The following is a 19,406-nucleotide window of genomic DNA, read 5'->3' on the forward strand; positions in this document are numbered from 1 at the left end:
CTACTGTATAATCTAGTAGGCAGATGAGATTATTGTTGTTTGTCATTCAACAGGCCAAGTAACTGATTGATTTAGGCTAGAAATCTATAATCTTACTTACGCATATCAAATTTTGGTTATTAGCCTTGGAGTAGGGAAAGTATCAGTTGAATTTGACCGTACAGAATTATTATCTTCTTCACTTTCTACGATTATTAAGATAAATGAATGCAAATGTTCAAAGTGTAGCCTCTTGCCGGTAATAATTCTCCTAAGAAATAAGTTTAAATAAATTATTCATTATTCTATGCTCTACCGTATTTTATATGCTTACCAGACATTCTTATTCATTATTTATTTATTCATTTATCTATTGTAAAATTCTTTCTTATGACAACATATAATAATTATAATCAATGATTTACACGTTCAGCATAATACGTCCCAGCCTAGAGCCATAAAACGCTACAACTCGGTCAGCTGATGCGATCATAGTTTCCTTGGCATGCAACAAGCCCAAGAGCTGATTATTTTAGGCTACAAGTCTATAACCCTATTCAGGTATATCAATTTTTAATAAGTAGTGTTGAAGTAGGAAAAATATAGGTTGAATTTAACCACACTAAAATTATTGTCATCATCTCTCTACGATCATCAAGATAAGTGAATACTAATATTCAAAGTGTAGCGCCTTCTAGCCGGTTAGTTCTCTCTAATATTCTAACAAGCTTGGCAAGGAATTTAGATTTGATACTTTGTAGTTAATTTGATGTCAAGATGGTTTCTGCATCTGAAATATTTATTTGATTCATTTCAAGGAAGAATATTTTATCATTGCTGACTACTACTGTATAGTCCTTTTTGTTAATTGACTCTTGCTGATACATCTTTTTAATCGCTTGACATTTATCTAAGTTATGAAGTGTCGCTCCTAATTTTACAGCAAGGATTGGTATCGATGGCTTATGTAATTTCATCAAAGCATATCTTACTTTAAAACGAAGAAACATTCATTTCCTTTTTGTTAATGAAATTGACTTCCAAAATTTCAACAAGCTGCATCATAATTTACCCTATGCGAACTTTGCAGGGTATATTGAATTATAATTATCATTTGAAAGAGAAATATATCGGTATTACCTTGATTACTTACTAAATTCGATATAAGCTGGAATATTTTTACTTTCCGCTACTGGAATAGCTATCATAGTGAGTGCAACTTGCAATTACAGTGCTTCCAAATAAGAAAGCATCAAAAAGATTGATCTAACTTATTAACTTATAAGAATTTACTGAAAGCAAATAACCAAGCTTCTCCTTGACTTGAAGCTAATCATTCAGTGCCTACTGACACTTTAGAATTAGCTTTAGTTAGCTAAGCTGTTTCTCCCCTTGAAATAGGACACCATTTTTATTTTACTACTTTTATTTTCGCTTATCCTGTCTTATATTCACTCATACGCTATTTTCTAGCTGGCGATAGCACTTAAAGACTGCAAACTTGAAACATTTCTGATACTTAGTCTCGGCTGAAGAACTATTCTTTCATCCAAAGATTCGTAATTGACTTAATTAAGATATTTTCAAAACATAATTGAAATAAATTTGTTATGGCTGCTGGGACAGAAGCAGCTAGTCAAGATTTTTGTGCCGATATAGATCGAACTAATAGCGCAAGAAATAGTCTTGACCAAGATCAAAGATATCACGATGCCTTAGATACAACTATCAAATCAAGATTTGGCTATTTTAAATGGTCACCTGATTTTTTACAAGTTATCAATAAACCTCGTTGGTTGCTGTTTATTATAGCAATGTACTTTACTGTTGCTAGTATGCAAGTTACTGGGCTACGAGCTGTTGTTGTTAGGCCATTAGAACGTCGATTTAATATCACTAGCACTCAAGTTGGTCTCATTGTCAGTGTTAACGAGATTACTGCTTCAGCTGGTTCAGTCCTTTTTACCTATTTTGCTTCGCAAGGGCACAAAGGTCAATGGTTGGGATATGGGGCTTTAACTTTCGGGATAGGGTCGCTGCTCTTCAGTACACCTCAATTTATCACCGAAAAATATGTGTATTCCGACTTAATTAATCAATCTGATCTTTGCAGCTTATCTTCAGTTTTATCAAATACCTCTACAGGCAATACTTGCCAGCAAAAAAAAGTTTATTCTTCAGACTTATATACAGCTATTTTTATTGGAGCACAAATTATTATTGGATTAGGCGTATCAACAGTCTATAATGTTAGTATTGCATATGCTGATGAAAACGTTAGCCCTAAATCATCTCCAATTTACGTTGGAATAATTAATTCTATGGCAGCATTAGGTCCCGCACTAGGATTCTTATTAGGTGGAATTTTGCTCAATATCTACATAGATTGGCCGTCAACGCCGTCAGGTAGTAATTTTTGGAACTGTTTTAGAGATTTAGTAGCAATTTTAGCACCAGTATAAAAGTGTTATCAGTATTAAAGTGTAATGGAATCACCTTATTGCCAGTTTGTTAAATTATCGTACGTAAGATAGTACTGTTTATATATTAATAAGTACAGTGTTTATCGATCTTAAATCAAAAGTAATTTTGCGAATAAACTAACATCAATTTTCAAATAACTCGCTCATAAGAAAGGTATTTTTAATTTTTAGATCTGACTCCGTCGGATCCAAGATGGATCGGAGCCTGGTGGCTAGGCTATGTTATAACTGCTATTTTACTTTTCTTGATTGCGATTCCAATGCTCGGTTTCCCGAAGCATTTACCTAATTATCAGCGCTATAGAGCTGAACGAAAAGCATTATCATCCGCTAAGGAAGATGTTGAATTTAAAAGGCGCCTATCTGATTTCCCGAAAGCGTTATATGAACTATTAACTAATAAAGTTCTTATGTGTACCATCATGGCTTTTGCGTTCGAAGAAGTTAATATTTCCGGATTATCTTCATTCTTACCAAAATATATAGACTCTCAATTCTCTCTTGGGCTATCAACATCCGTACTCATTGCAGGTGCCGTTACAGTAGTCGGTGGAGCTGGAGGAATAATTATTGTAAGTCATTAATTATTTACAGTAGCAGTCAAATTGGTGAGAACTTATAAATGGTAATTAAGTATCAGTAATCCATTACTAATAACCTAGATTTCTTTTATACTTAGGGTGGAGTTGTAATGAAATATTTGAATCTATATGAAGATAAAACGGTTAAATTCTGCGCCCTAATTTCGCTAATTGGGCTCTTTCTGAGCCTTGGATTGCTAATCAAATGTGATAGTCCGCCATTTGCTGGTGTAAATATTCCTTACCATACAAACATAAGTTCCAAGTATGAATATTCATCAACTTTTCCAAATTAGTACAAGTACTAATTTTTTCATGCGCGTTTTTAGTTACAATCCATTATTTACTGCAAACATTACCGGCAACTGCAATTTACCCTGCCATTGCAATGAAGTAAAGTACAACCTAATTTGTGGATTAGATGGGAAAAGCTATTTCTCACCATGTCATGCAGGATGTAGGAAAAGGATACTAAATTCAAAAACTAACATTATGGTAAGCGATTGAGTAGCGATGAAATCATGTTGCTATAGCGCAAATTATTGCACGAAAATTAAGTTTGATGGCTAACTACACATTACACTGACGTAGTTAAAGAACATACTTAATCTATCTTTATTTGTAATTATTAAATGTTTCAGGAATACTATGACTGTGAATGCATAAATACAAGCGATGACTTTCAAAGCAAGGAAGGCACATTATCCATCCCTGTTCGCGAGGCTTATGGCGGCAATTGCCAAGGATCATGTAGTCTGTCTATTCCTTTCTTTATCTTATTGGCCTTTATTATGATCTCAACATTTCTCAATGTAGCACCAGGAATGCAGATTATTCTACGGTAAAACCAATTAAAACGAATCAGTATTAATGATCCTCAATTAAAGCTTATACAACCTAGTAAATGCATTCGTTCAAATAAAAATAGATATCAACTACCATAGTCATCAAAATATTTGATATTAACTCACAATCGAAAGGTGTATCAATGTTATATCCTTTTAATCAACAATTACAGTAGCCTTCTACTCCATCTCTACTAATTCAATTCTAAACATTTATAGTGTAATTTAGATTTAATTTTACTTATTCTTTCAGTTACTGTCGAATTAGTTTCAATTATATCATCTTTGATAGTAAAATTAGAATAATTTTTTATGGTAAAGTCAATGTACTGTGGAATATTTGCGTCTGTGATACAGTCTATATTCTGTGGGTTGACTTCTAAACAGAAATCACAATCTGGCAGCATAATATTTAATACTATATATACTTATCGTAAAATATTCTCTATTAGTTTCTAAAATTTAAGGATAGCACGTATTTCAAGATATTAATAGCCAAGTTATTTACGCTCACGAATATCGATCTATTCACTTGTAATATGTTGCCTCTAAAATCGAATTTTAGGTCTGTGCCAGAGAATCAAAATGCTTTTGCGGTAGGATTGATGGGTACTTTTGCCCGTTTAATAGGTGGCTTAATTGGACCGGTAATCTTTGGAGTTATTTTAGATCACTCTTGCTCACTGTGGGATGAAAATTGTAATCAGCGAGGATTTTGTTGGGCCTATCATAATGATACTTTAAGCTTATTAGTATTTGCTGCTATGGCTACTTTCAAATCTCTTAAACTCATAGCATATTTATTAGCTTGGCATTTCTATCCAGTTTCGCAAGAAAGTAATAAGCGAAATTGCTTTAGTGATAACAGATTGAAAGAAAAGAGTAACACAAGAAATATCTCAGATTCTCCTAAATCTAAAATTATGTTGATCACTAAAGTAACAACAGTTTAGTAACCTTTTAGGCCTCTTTTATGTTTTTCTATTAATGTAAAGAAATATAATTCACTGTTGATTTCGAGCTATTTTTTATAAATTACGCCATATGACTGAACATTTTACATTAAAATAAATCAGGAAAAATATTGATGTTGATTTAGTACAGTAGAAATAGGAATTTATTTTTAGCATTTAAACTATTTCTAAAGCATTTATGCGATGCTTTCATATAATTCTTGTATACATTCATCCGACTGATTTTAAAATGCTTATAACTATTTTAAAATAACCTTCGTTTTAAAAATATATGCATATTATCAAAAGCAATCATTTGATTATTTTATTGTCCTTGATATAGCAGTGTGACAGAGAGTTTGATGAGTCAGCGTTAGCGGTATTAGTTGCCATGCACAGAAATACATAAAGGCTTTAGTAGAAAAGCGATACTTTAATGTAGACTATAATTGCGTACAATATAGTGGTTACGATAAAACAGTATGTAAACTGTCGTAAACTAACGTCAGAAAATATTAACATTGTGACTATTGCAACTAACGAAATCTGAAGTAGAAATCGCTGTACTGAAATAGGTTACTATAGATCTCTCCTTGTAGATTCGAGAGAAACAAATTGGTTTATATTCACTCTCTTTAAATACCGTATTTAAAAGTTTGAGATATAATACTGTAATCATAGTACTAACGTAAAGAACTATAATTAATTATACCCCAATTTATTGATACCATCAAATTACGCAGCGATAGTATCAATAGATAACTACAGTATAATTATCCATTAGGCTAATTTATATTTTTAATACATCAACATACAGTACTACGATCATTTGAATTTGGTGCCAGTTACGCGGGCACGAAAATAGCAAAGTCTTAAAATAATATTCAAGTAAATCCATCCCTTATACATCCTATACTATAGCACTATTATTAGTTTCTTACACGTTGAGAATATATAATTATCCAATTCTAGTCAATTATTTTCATCATTTATTCGATACGTCAATTGATTAGATTAGAGATTTCCTGTAATCAAAACGTTTTTTGATTTATAAATTTTACTTCGGAAAGTCAGTAGTATGTAATTTCAAAGATTCTTTGTTATATTATGACTGCTCTCCTTTCTATAGTATAGTTTGTTTCCTATACCTTCGAAAACTTTAAATTTGGAACCACTTGCAACTGAACACACAGATCCATGAGAAGAAGATTATAATATTATCAAATGGCTTTATCATAAGCAACAATATAATTTTAAGTCAATGTAAGCGGCGATAAAAATATGATATACTATCTTATAGGATCGAGAGTTATCAAAAATTATCATGTTATACGAGTAGTAGATCGTACAAAAGAAAGAATAGATTTAATTGATACAATTAATCAAATGAAAAAATTAAATACCGTTCATAAGAAAATATTTATTACAACTTAACATTAACTTAACAATAAAACAATCTATGTATTGAAACATGCTTAATCTCAATAAATATCTCACCGAACATCAGTTAGTTTACTGAAATAATCATTGAAGTATGCAAATCGATTCTAGAAGTCATACTTTTCTTCTGTAGGTGTATCTTCTCGACTATCATTAGCATACTGAATTTGATACGTATCGGTTGTTTCTTTGCTACTAGCAGGTAGGTTCTTGTTTTTTTGCTTCGATGATTTAATCTCTTGTTTATTAAAGAAATACCATGCCAAGAAGAAGAATACCGCCGTCAGCGTCTTTAGAGTGACTAAGACAACTGTCAACAGTACACTCAACAGGTAATTATCATACTTCCAGCAAAATGATCGTCTACCACATTGCTCGTTCCAAAGTATACATGACTGGTCAATAATACTGCCAACAATAAGTGGACCCGGCACAGATCCTAGTAAACGCAGTACAAGCCAATTAATACCTAAAGCAAAACACCGCTGACTTTCTGGTACGCATCTACACAACACACAAAGAAAAATGAATAAGTTAATAATAATAGTTAATAGCTTAGTTATTAATATTCTCGTAAGAATTAATAAGTTATAATACTAGTATTACTATTACACCATAAGTTTTCGTTCTTAGCAATATTCGATAATAAAGCATTTCGATATATAAAGCAGTCGATACAAAGTTAAACTATAGTACAAACAGTTACAAAAATAGATGGTCCGTTTACTTTTAATGTTCTTATGAGTCAATCTTATTACCTCATAATGACTTGCGATGCCGGGACTGAATTAAAATATGTTATAAACATGCTCAATGATATGGCAATTAACACTGGAATGAAAAATTTACAGTTATTGGGGCATAGTTCACGAACAGCATCATAGGATTGGCTAGCCATCGTTGCAGAAGTATTGCCTTTGCTGATACAGGAACATGAATAATAATACTATAATTCAAGATAGCACATTACTCAATTAGCTTCGTTGTCGCCTGAGTAAATTATAAACTAAAGCTGCTGTACTATCGAATTTCTGTACGTTAGTACCAATATAAATTTTTGTAGAAACTACTAGATTCAAAGTCAGTATGCGAGAAACAACTTCCAACACTATAATACAGTGACAATTTGAGTAAGGTATTACGTTTATGCAATAGTAAAATAGCAATAGTAGAATTCTATTGAATATCCAGTGGTACAGTTATTATCAACGATGTTAATACCTTACTAGTACCATTGATTCGCGAATATGAGCAGCCAGCATAGCAAGGAGATGCATAAGATATACCATCGATACCACATACTGGATCGTAGTTTGATATGTAGCAATTGCAATTGCCATTACATCCTGATACAAGATTCCTAAAATAGTGTCCATCAATACTATCTTAGTACGAACGTAAATATTCTTAAAGTACGCAATATTATAAAAATTAGAAAATTTGTCAATTTCTGCTATATCAAAAATGATACGAAAATTTAATTGCTTCGGTAAAATACAAACGACTATAATAGAAAATGAAATATTAAACATCGACTTTATCTGAATGGCTGAGTATACTTTAATAATCCTAATCCTAAACTATACAAAGTATTGTTACTTCACATAAAACTAGACAATTAAATGTCTAAACGGTATGTCTAGCCCTCGATACTGTCTAGTACGGCCACTAAAGTGTTTAGACTTACTAGACGCTAATAACTAATCATGTTATGCATGCATATTTAAGAATAATGTCGTATTCGAAAAAATTACTTACATGTTGGTTAATGATTGGCTAGTATTGTTAGCAAGGTACGATTTGGTTACCCCAGCTATAGGAACATCTGAACAATTAAATAATATAAGAAGAGCACAAAATATCCCTGCAATGCCAACTGAGTAGCAGAATTTTGCAATCTGAACCGGACGCAATCTTTTTACGCGAACGACAACTCCTCCCTAAAATTACAGTGTATTTATATTATCAGTATTCTATTGAAAATTATGAAGGAACTGTTATACAGTATATATGTAAATATTTATGCGATCTTAGCAGCCTAGACTTCGTAAAACATTTTAAAAGAATCTATGATATCGCTGTATAACGTGATGAGTATACTTCCGCTAGGAAAAACTGTAAAGTACAAATAAGTCATTTTCTAATAGGAATAGTGTGATATCGTTAGACGATACATTGCATTGTTAAGTTACTTGCATACAATATACACGTAAATACTAAGTAATTGAACGTACTAGCTGCATTCCACTTGCAGCTCCAATGACAACTAAGATGCCAGAAAGGAAACTTGCACGCGATGACGAGATGTTCATTTGAGTTTGTAGATACTTTGGAATGAACGTTGATAGTCCACCAACAGTCATTCCTATATTGATATCGCGAATGGAAAATATTAAATTTCTATACAGTAACTACTAATAACTAGTACTGGGTAAATAATAAGAATAGACATAAAATTTCTAAAAATGTACATAATAAACTAAATAACTAAGTGATATGTGTATAGTTTCGTAGTAAGCGATATTGTTGCCATACCCTCTGTCGTAGCTCCAAGTGTAACGAATAAGAAAACCTTGTTTGTAACCAATTCTTTAACAGCTTTTGGTAGCTCTTTAATACTATTGCCGTAGTTATTGTCAATTACAGATTTACCGATAGCAATCTTAGCACGCTTTTCTTTGTTTTTCTCGTATTCTGGTAAATGCTTGGGATAGGCTAGTAAAGGAACCGCTGTCATAGCCATTAATATAGCAGATAATACATAGCCAAACCACCAAGCGCCAACCCATTGCGGATCGGAAGAGTTGATATCTATGATGGGCGAAAAACGATACTTTGATTATTCATTAGACTTAGACTAGTTTGATTATATGATTGTATATTTTTTATCCATTTTTCTATCATGAATTTACAGGCCTTGAATAATTTGATAATAACATAGTTGGAATGGTTAAGTTACAGATTGTTTTTGTAACCTTGTACGATTACCAAACATTCACTATTGGTAAGGGTCATTCTAGCTAATTTCACAGCTACATATCATGTTACAGCTTACTGCAGTATTAATTCATGAATGCTTCAATGTAGGATAACGCTGTAGACCAATATTATAAATAGGGCACATATTTCTATACCATTCATGTTAACTCAACTTTGGTCGTAAAGTAAATGAATATTCGTCGAGTCTATACAGTAATAACAATTCACTTGCAATTTAATGTCATGATACCTGTTGGTCTAGTAGGCCAATCGACAAAGAAATTTAAGAAAGCGCCTCCTAGTAAATATCCAGCTCCAGGTCCAAGAGAAGCTAACGCGCCAAATACACCTATGTAGATAGGTGATGCTGTTGGGCTGACATTTTCGTCGAGATAGGGATAAGCGATAGTCCAAATAATTGTCGACCCCATACCAGAAATAAGTTGGCCCAAGGAGAGGATAATAAGTTGTACAGATGACGAAGATATCGCACCACTAGTACAGCTACCACTGACTGTTTCATCACATATACTGCTTACATTTAAAACCGCAGAATATTGATAACGTCCGTAAATGAAATGAGGAGAAGCAATAATCATCGATCCGACAGCCATTAATATGCTTCCAGTCGCTACCCATTTCCCTTTATGCGTATGAGCAGCGAAAAAACTAAATATAAAGCCAAATATAGCCGCTCCAACATCATACATGGCTGCCATAATGCCAATTTCGGTACTGGTGAATCCAAATTGCTTCTCTAATGGTCGTGCCGCAGCAGCTTTTAACCCAGTAACTTGCATCCCAGCCAAAAAGACGAAGGCGCCGACATGAACTGTCAACCATTTGGCCGAATTACAACATTGTAACCAATCTGGCTGACATGGTCCATAGCCAAATTTAGCATTATATGGGGTCACATTGTCGTCATCTTGACTAGTTTTAATATATAATTTAGCAGAAGAAGAATTCTCGTTTTTACTTGGTGCAGTATTGGACATTTTTCAAGTTGGACTCAATGATAATTTAGTGTGGAATTGAATGGTAGACTAGTGAATACTAGTGCAAAAATTGGCCGTGTAATAAATAAAGTAAATTCTGGTAGTCAAGCACCTGTACACAACATCTACAGTAAATTCTTACGTTAAACTATCTGTGGTAGAGCCATAAAATTGCTTAATAATTGAACTTAGCAACAATTTCTTCGATCATGTATGACCAACATGGAAAAGAAATTGTCTAATTGAACGAGATACAACACTGCCGAAAGAAAATGTTTCTCTTATCCTATTCTGAATTGATTGATTGAAATGGCGTTACAACAGCTGATTCTCCAATAACAAACCAGTTGGAGAATCCTGTCTTGCCTCTTGACCTTTTGATTTCTTAATAATAATGGACTACCAAGCGCATTACTGATCTACACCTACACTATCTATAGGTTGTAGGCGTTCCAGGGTGTACTGCACCCATCAGACGTCATCGCTATTTTGCATAAATTACTTTCAAAATGGATGGGGGCCGCCAGCCGTTGAGACAGTAGACAGCATTTCTTGACAAGTGGATGCTAGCGATGCCCATTGAATTTTTGGGTGTAGTATTGTCAACTCTACTTGCATCCTGTAGTACATTCGTCTATGCTGTGCAGTATATATAGAAATAGTCGAGTTCGACGAATTTCGATTCTACTGTACTGTATATATATACAGTAATTATGGATTGATTGATTTTTTTTTTTTTTTACTTTGTAATGCCCTGGGCCCCACCCAGTGCACCCCAATTGTACATCAAGCTGTTGAAGCTGTGGTCAAATTGCCCAGTAAGAAGAGACACCGTGTTGTACTGTACACTCAGTGTACACTATGAACAGTAAAACACCCCAGTGCACCCCAATTGTACATCAAGCTGTTGAAGCTGTGGTCAAATTGCCCAGTAAGAAGAGACACCGTGTTGTACTGTACACTCAGTGTACACTATGAACAGTAAAACACCCAGTGCACCCTAATTGTACATTAAGCTAGACCTGACGATCAAGCTGTTGAGGCTGTGGTCAAATTGCCCAGTAAGAAGAGACACCATGTTGTACACTATGTACAGTACAACATCCAGTGCACCCCAATTGTACATCAAACTGTTGAGGCTGTGGTCAAATTGCCCAGTAAGAAGAGGCACCATGTTGTACAGTACTGTACAGGAGGGAACACCATGTTGTACTATACTGTTTTAGGCAACAACACTGTCCTGGACTTTTCCAACAATTGCAAGTGATTTGCAACCTCGACGCGACAGGCCGTACCAGGCGTCATTGGCTACAGTGTACAGGACTGTCATAGAGGCTTTTTGATCGCTGACTGTACACTGTACACTGTACAAGCGTGATCCTTCTGCAGAACTCTGGTGTACAGTAGAGTGTTAAAGTGTGTACAGCCGCCGTGTAGAGTGTGTTGATCAGCGTTGCAAACATTGACATGGCGAAGGACAGAGTCATTATTACTATGTGCTTTGACTGTTCTTCATGGACAGTCAAAGGTAAAATCCAGTAAATTTGCCCCTGAATAATTCTATCAACACGTCTAGAAAGTTCAGCTCTCTAGCGACATATTGTTATTAAGTGTAGTTTTTCGACATTCGTTTCGGCAATATTTTGCCCCTTTTTCTATGTCTGAAAACAAAATAAAAACACCGTACTCAACATCACTCTACAAGGAAATCTAGTCGACTTCTGACTATACTTTTAAGTAGGGCCAGGTGTTAAAGTAACAGAGGTCATGGTAGTAATTACGCCTAAAGGAAAAACAGTACAACGATTGTTCTCATAGTTTATAATAAATCAGACTACATGGATTTATAAAATTGAATTGAACTCTATGACAGTAAACTCAGCCTGTAACTGTGTCTACAACCAACTTACGACAACAACGCTCGATTCAATCGATGCACTTGTTTAGAAACTCTAGGGGGTAACCCATGAAAGAAACCAGCACGATACGACATTATAGGCGTATTTATTCCAAATTTGGCTGACATGCTAAGTTGCTAACTAAGAAGTTTTTAACCTTCCAAACAATGAACACTACATGTTGAGCCCATAGTTTGCAAAGACAGTACACTCGTTGAATGGATTCCATTCCTGAACAGCGAATCACCTTAGGTAGTGCGCTAGCAATACTGTTCAATACAAAACTATTTATGGCGATACGCTAGTGTGATAAGATAGGCCATCGTACAGTAGTTTCGTGCATTGAAGTCGAAAAGTAATGTAATTTAGTCTTCAGGAAAGTAATCTAGGTTTTGTAGTAGTCATTACAGACTCTACGTCATTAATGATGTTACACTACACGAGACATTGATAATAAGAATCACTCTTAACATACCATGACGCAGGGATATTTGCTCACAGATTCAGAACAAGCCTACAATTTTTGCATCCATGCTGAACTGCTGATGCCTCCAACCAATTCATAAGATACTATGGATTGAGAAAAGTCATAACAAAGATGCTAATATAGAGTACGTAATTACTGCAAATACCATTACCTTCAACTATCTCATGACGTTTAAAATTCACAATAAGCCTAGTCATTCATTGATTAATCATCACTACATAACATAACTACATACGCCTACATAACATGGATTGAGAAAAGTTAGAACAAAGATACCAATATAGAATACGTAATTGCTACAACTTCCATGCCTTCAACTACTTCGTGACCTTTAAAAATTGACAATAAGCATTGATTAATGATCACTATGGCTTAGAATGGCAATGAAATATGTATTCGGAGTCCATGAAGCAAATCTTCCCTGTATTGGGAAATTTCTATTTTAAAGAAATTGACTTTGCCGGATCTATGCGTATACCTCATGGAATGAATGACATTCTATTCGATATAGCCGAAAAAACGGTAGAACCTCTTCTACAACGTCGAATCATCTCAATCGATAATAATAATAATAATAATAATAACATTATATCTCTCTCTATGTATAATTAGTAGCGTTAATAATTAGTTAATTATATATTGAATTATGAGATATTACAATGAATATCTAGTAAAGTCTGTGAATGCAGAACGACGGGTGGAGCAGGATTAACGTCATCGGTGACGTCAAAAATGGCCAGGATAAATTGATTTAGGTAATTGGCTAACGAGTGATGGATAATTAACTATTTGGAGCTAGCAGCGCAATGGAACCTCAATACCAAATTGCGTGTTTGAACTTGCGAATATATACTATTGTACATTAATTAAAAATCTTAATTACTGCAATAAAATAGGAATTGATAGAAATTTTATGTCAAGGCATGGCAGAGATTCATCAACTTGCACTTTAGGAATGGATAATTTGTTTCAAGAATAATATTTTCATAAATACTAGCAGAACCCTTGCTCATTTACTTCGCATATTGTACTCTTACTCTTTACTTTGGAATAAACTAGAGCTGGGTGTAACTGACGCAATCAGTGTACTTTCCTTTTCATAATTATAATACTAGCGATCTAGCTTCATCGATGATGTAATATACACCTATGGCACAGTAATCGATATCTAACACTGAAATTGATAGTCTATTTTACAGCAGATTTATTCACTGCATTGATTAATACAATTTAATAGCTGCACCCTATGATCTTTATTACTAGCAAAGATTACTGTTTCTTACCTTTATCTAATATCTTATCACTATTACAATATTATCTTTATCAATAGCGTGATAATATAGATGTGTACAATTAAACTTGATTGTGAGTACATTTTCACAGCAGATTTAATCACTGCATTCGAATAATAACTTAGAATTGAACAGCTAGACTCGATGACCTACGTATATTGCAGAACAACTAAGAATTTTAATTTCTTAGCTTTATCTAATGCTTGAGTTTAGTAAATTTTTTTCCTCCAATGTTAGCTGCAATAATATTTAGGTCAGATATAACTAAAACTAATATTTATTAAATGTTAACAGTAACATGACGTAACACAATTTTATAACAACTTTTTCTCAATTGTTAGTTAACGTTTACCTAACATACTAGTAAAAAAATTCAAATATTAAGGGTATCAAGATATAAACCTATAATTTATTTGTCGATTTAAAACCATTTCTGCATAGAATAGTATAGTGAAGTTGATTGTAATTATGACGGTGAATAAATCACAGTTGATCGGATTCCCCTGAAACTTGTATTACTTTCACAGATATTAATCAATGCTTTTTCAATTCAATCCTATGAGAAATAAAGCATGAAAATTAAATTAAAATGAAAAGAGGATACTTTCGAAATGCTAGTTATTAATTTAGCTATATAATTAAATTCGCTTTTCAGATTTGGCCTATTGTAGTTTAAGTACTATAGTAAACTTATCCTAAAGTTTAATTGATAAAGAATCCTATTTCAAATTTTGAACCTTAATGACGTAAGCCAGATTGTATACTTCAATATCTTGATCGTTCTTATATTTTAGTATTTGAAATTCTAGTCAATAATCGTATTTCAACACTTTAATTGTACACCATAAAGCTATCGTATATATCAAAGCAAAACCGCAAAGTAAAACCATTATCAGTATTTATAGAACTAACAATTACTGGAATAAGCGGAAAGTAAATGTATCGCTTTACTCAAATTTCGCTTTATCGAACAGTCATATGGAATTATAGCAAGATAACGTAATACGCGTAAGTATTACCATTAGGCGTTAAAATTCTCATAGTCATATAACTTGTAAAGTAATTATTACTCAAACTACACAATTAAGTATTTCATTTATATTCTGCATAAGCAGATCAGATATACTATCTGTAACTCAGCTATTGGTGTTGTATTGGTCATTTTACTGAAGTCTACTGCATCTTTGAAAGCACTAACCAAATACTTATTCAATACTTAAATGAATCAATTCAATCCTTTCATTCTTGATAATACACCTACTTAATAACCTTTCTTATCTCCTTAGATGCAAGAAAGCTCCAGGAAATGCATAGCATATTTGGATGAAAATTTACTGTAAAGCATGCAGTAATTTTTCGTCTTTTATTCTTATTAATTTTTATACAATAGCAAAGGCAAGTAAGTCATAAGTCATAGATGAATAGTTATATGAATGATTATACGTGATATTTTTCGTAATCTTTCTGGTTGAGAAGTTACTACCAATATCATTATATATACATATTAATAGCCTGAAAGTCGATCAGCTATTTCTATATGTGTGTATTGTCGACTAACTCTAACAAGAAACTGCAAAGCTATCACTATTGATAGCTATTGTTAACATCGACAACAATGATATCAATGCGGCATCTCATAGCAAGAATTATTAATGAGCTTGCGACAATAGAATCAAAATAAGAACTGTTAGTATAAAGTAGCGATAACCAATAGCGGTAATACAGAGTTTGATCAATTGATATTATATTATTGTAACCGCAGTTCTTTATAACAAATCATCCACTCCTTTTCACGCATTAAACTAATCCACATTAAACTGACGATTTAATCGCTTAAGAAGAAAGGAATGATTTACCTAGACGGAATACTCACAGTTTGTAATTAGTTTTATTTTACTGCCGACAAAAAATCATTTTACTTATATATTTGTAATTTTCGCTGTTTTAGATTTTGGCTTTTAAACTGTACACAATCACTTAGCTGTTAAAGGTATGAAACTACAGTTGTAAATTCCTATAGTACACTAAGCAACGAAGTATATGACTGCAGATATTTTCAAATTAAAGACAAAAGCTTCTTACCTCTGGAATTGTGTGCGCGTAGTTTCTATCTAGGCAAATTATCAATTGAAGCTTTAATGTATTAATGCAATCTCTACCATACAGTAAAATAATATCATCGTATATATTATATGAAGTGAGCTAAAACAGTTCTAAAGCATAAAATGACTACGACAAGTAGTGGCACTAGCAATCCTGCGAATGAAATCGATAACCCTGGAATATTTAGAAGCCTATCACAGGCTATCAAACGATCTCGAGCTTCAAAATATACTATAAATTATGATACTTTGCCGAAAGAACGAAGAATAGGATTCATCGACTACCGACCAAAGTGGTTGCAAGTCTTTAATGATCCCAAATGGTTGCTGCTAGTCTTGATGCTATTTCAGCTATCTGTTGGAATGGCTACAGCAGGATTTAGAACGACAGTTTTAACATCTATAGAGAAACGTTTTTATTTAACATCGCTTCACTTTGGCGTAATAGTAGCCTTTTATAACATTGGTGGGGCCATGATCGGCTCCTTCTTAGCTTTGTTTGGTCGTCGTTGGCCAAGATCGGTTATAATTGGAAGCGGTTGTTGTGTTGTTGGTATTAGTTATATTCTCTTCGCCCTTCCCCATTTCTTAGTAAGTCCTTACAAGCTACTATTTCTTCGACAAGGATCATTTCCAACATGTAATGGTAGCCTACATAGTCAAGCTGCATCGGCAACTACCCAATGCCATGATAGCATTCGTCGATATAGGGCTTTTATGCCGTTATTTATCATTTCTCAATTTCTAGCTGGTTGTGGCGCCTCTACATTATGGACAACAGCTTGGGACTACATTGAAGAAAATGTAAGCCCAACTGCCTCTTCCATCTATACCAGTAGTGTTATGCTATTTTCTGGATTAGGTCCAACTATTGGCTTCATTCTCGGTGCTTTCTTCGTTAGAACTCCTGTCGATTGGCCTGAAGTTTCAAATGGTAAGGTAGATTAATTGTAAACCTAAAAATGTAGGCCTCTAATAATAATTCTTTATAAAATCACCCCTAGTTTACTTATTGCTTATAAGATCATGAAAGGTTAACCACAAATTATTTAGTGATCATTTTCAACTTGATTCACACATCGTCAATTAACTCCTTCGAATATAGCACCATTCTGCTTTTTTTTATTAATCTAGAATAAATTTAATGCTGATTAAGAGAATGCCTCTATCAATCACAGCAACTGGAAAGTTACTGACTTAGTTTATTGTCATAGCGAGTAAAACTGAAGCATTATGAACTATTGATCCACTTTTCCTCATTAAAATTTGAGTCTTTGAAAGTGAAATCAAATTCATATAAAATTATCACTAATCTCCTAGCATTCATAACTAAAGACATTGTTAAGATCACGTTATTGAAAACCGTAACTTCTCTCGATATAATGTTTTACGATTGATAATTATCCTACTTATAAAATAGACAATTACTTTGAATGAAAGATGACAATTAGAAAGGCTATAATGTTATTATTGCTGTCGATAAAGGATAATTTTCTTCATTTGTTAATTTTATTTATTTATTTTTTATTGATCTGGATTACTTTTAAACAAAATAATGAATGGAATTAAATAGAAGCCATCGCTATTGATAATCCTGATTGGATTGGTGCTTGGTGGTTAGGATTTATAACTGTTGGTTTCTTCTTGGTTATTATTTCACTAACCATTATCCTCTTTCCTTCATTTTTGGCAAAATACGATTATTATAAATCGCGATTAAATGGTGTCCATACCAGTGCTTCCGGCGTTGTTTTCAATTACAATAACTATTCCTTGACAGGAGTATCGACAACAGAAAGCATGCCTCATGGTAGAAACTTTGCATATCGCTCAGGAGCCGATAATATTACAGATTATACGCATTTTACGATGCTAATAGGGCAATTTCTAAAGAACAAAGCATTAATGTACCTCATGCTCGGACTTACTGTTCAAAGCATTGGTTTATCGGGTTTCGCTACATTCTTAACTAAATACTTCCAGGTTAATTATGATCTTGATCCATTTTTAGCTAGTTTCATTGGTCTATTGACCGTTGTAGTTGGCTTTGGTGGAGCTGTGTTCCTGGTAAGTAAACATTTTTATAGATTCATAATTTTCACTTCTGCACCGATTTTTCATTTTTCTATGATTATATTACGTTAAGATAACATAAATAGTACTTTTCCTTATACTTTCTCAGATGATTATATACAGTAGGAAACATTTTTATACTATCCAGTATAATTCATGATAACATAGTTCATTTTTTTCTCTTGATTTGTCGTATAGGGAAATATTGTCACAAGTGCTAGCAAAATTAGCATAGCTACCATTAGCCGTTTCGTAACGGTATCCTCTATACTGGGGATTGTCACATGTATGACATTTTTATTTGCATGTCCAACTTCTCGAATAGCTGGTATTAATATCGATTACCACGGTAATTTTTCGCAGAGTCCAACGTAAGTCTATAGCTCTATTGGCAATTTATTAAATTTAGGCTTAAAAGTATATCGGTGACTTAAGAATATTTACTGCTTCACAGAATTCTTACAGCTGATTGCAATGTGGACTGTCATTGTCAGCAGCAGAGTTTCCTGCCAATTTGTGATTTAAATACGAATATTACTTACTATTCTCCCTGTTATGGTGGCTGTAAAATAGCGTCTAATAATCAAGGAAGTGTAAGCAAAGTTTTATTCTCATACTAGTCAAACCTTCCACATTATTACAAAATCTAATTAGTTTGATATATTTGACGATTGTATTATCTAAGTTTGCCAACAAAAAAATCGCCCTTCTAAAATTATGTCTATTTTTTTTTTCTTCCATTTAGAACGATCTTACCTGCAAATGCTTCAATTCTATAAAAGCACATCGTTTTGTATCCAGAAAGTGTCAACAAGGGTGCAAACTTTTTGTTCCATTTTTACTAGGTTTTATTACCTTGATCTTTTTGACTACCTTGTGTATTATTCCTTCGTCACAAGCTATGATCAGGTTTGATTATCTAACTTCCTGTGATCAAAATTTGTAACAACCAGTATTCTAGTATAAAACTAAATTTCTATTTCGTTGATGCTGTATTTTCAGGTGTGTACCACAAAAGCAACGATTTGCCGTTCTATCTGCCAATTGGCTTGTTGTTCGTTTACTTGGTGCAGTACCTGGTTCTATTATAGCTGGATTAATATTAGATTCTTCATGTATAATTTGGAAAACGGAGTGTGGACAAAGTGGCCATTGTCTTCAATATGATACAAGTAAATTGAGCGTGATCATGACGGTCTTCACTTGTACATTGAAAATAATATCAACAGTATTTTTATATCTTGGTTGGAAAAACTATGGCATTTTAATGTTTGAACAAGATCCAACTAATCTTAC

At 33.4% G+C, this 19,406-nt stretch overlaps 3 protein-coding genes across 3 annotated transcripts; 2 read left to right on the top strand and 1 right to left on the bottom strand.

Annotated features, from left to right (window-relative positions):
* Positions 1-1,589: 1,589 nt before the first annotated feature.
* Positions 1,590-4,841, top strand: TRIADDRAFT_18827 (uncharacterized protein; the record flags this gene model as incomplete). The annotated part of the gene is made up of 6 exons (XM_002107967.1): positions 1,590-2,388; positions 2,634-3,034; positions 3,142-3,308; positions 3,340-3,538; positions 3,685-3,884; positions 4,454-4,841. The coding sequence occupies 6 exons, from the start codon at positions 1,590-1,592 to the stop codon at positions 4,839-4,841; spliced, it is 2,154 nt and encodes a 717-aa protein (XP_002108003.1).
* Positions 4,842-6,529: 1,688 nt separating this feature from the next.
* Positions 6,530-10,153, bottom strand: TRIADDRAFT_1023 (uncharacterized protein; the record flags this gene model as incomplete). The annotated part of the gene is made up of 7 exons (XM_002108716.1): positions 6,530-6,785; positions 7,040-7,227; positions 7,503-7,641; positions 8,040-8,221; positions 8,516-8,646; positions 8,817-9,092; positions 9,511-10,153. Coding segments are annotated over 7 exons (1,815 nt in total), but the record flags the coding sequence as incomplete, so codon positions are not given.
* A 6,154-nt stretch (positions 10,154-16,307) lies between these two features.
* On the top strand, positions 16,308-19,344 carry TRIADDRAFT_1077 (uncharacterized protein; the record flags this gene model as incomplete). Its single annotated transcript, XM_002107968.1, has 7 exons — positions 16,308-16,971; positions 17,611-17,772; positions 17,875-18,104; positions 18,309-18,481; positions 18,565-18,712; positions 18,856-19,019; positions 19,113-19,344. Coding segments are annotated over 7 exons (1,773 nt in total), but the record flags the coding sequence as incomplete, so codon positions are not given.
* Positions 19,345-19,406: the final 62 nt, after the last annotated feature.

Source organism: Trichoplax adhaerens, genomic scaffold (assembly GCF_000150275.1).
Source record: "Trichoplax adhaerens TRIADscaffold_1 genomic scaffold, whole genome shotgun sequence".
Lineage (NCBI taxonomy): Eukaryota > Metazoa > Placozoa > Uniplacotomia > Trichoplacea > Trichoplacidae > Trichoplax > Trichoplax adhaerens.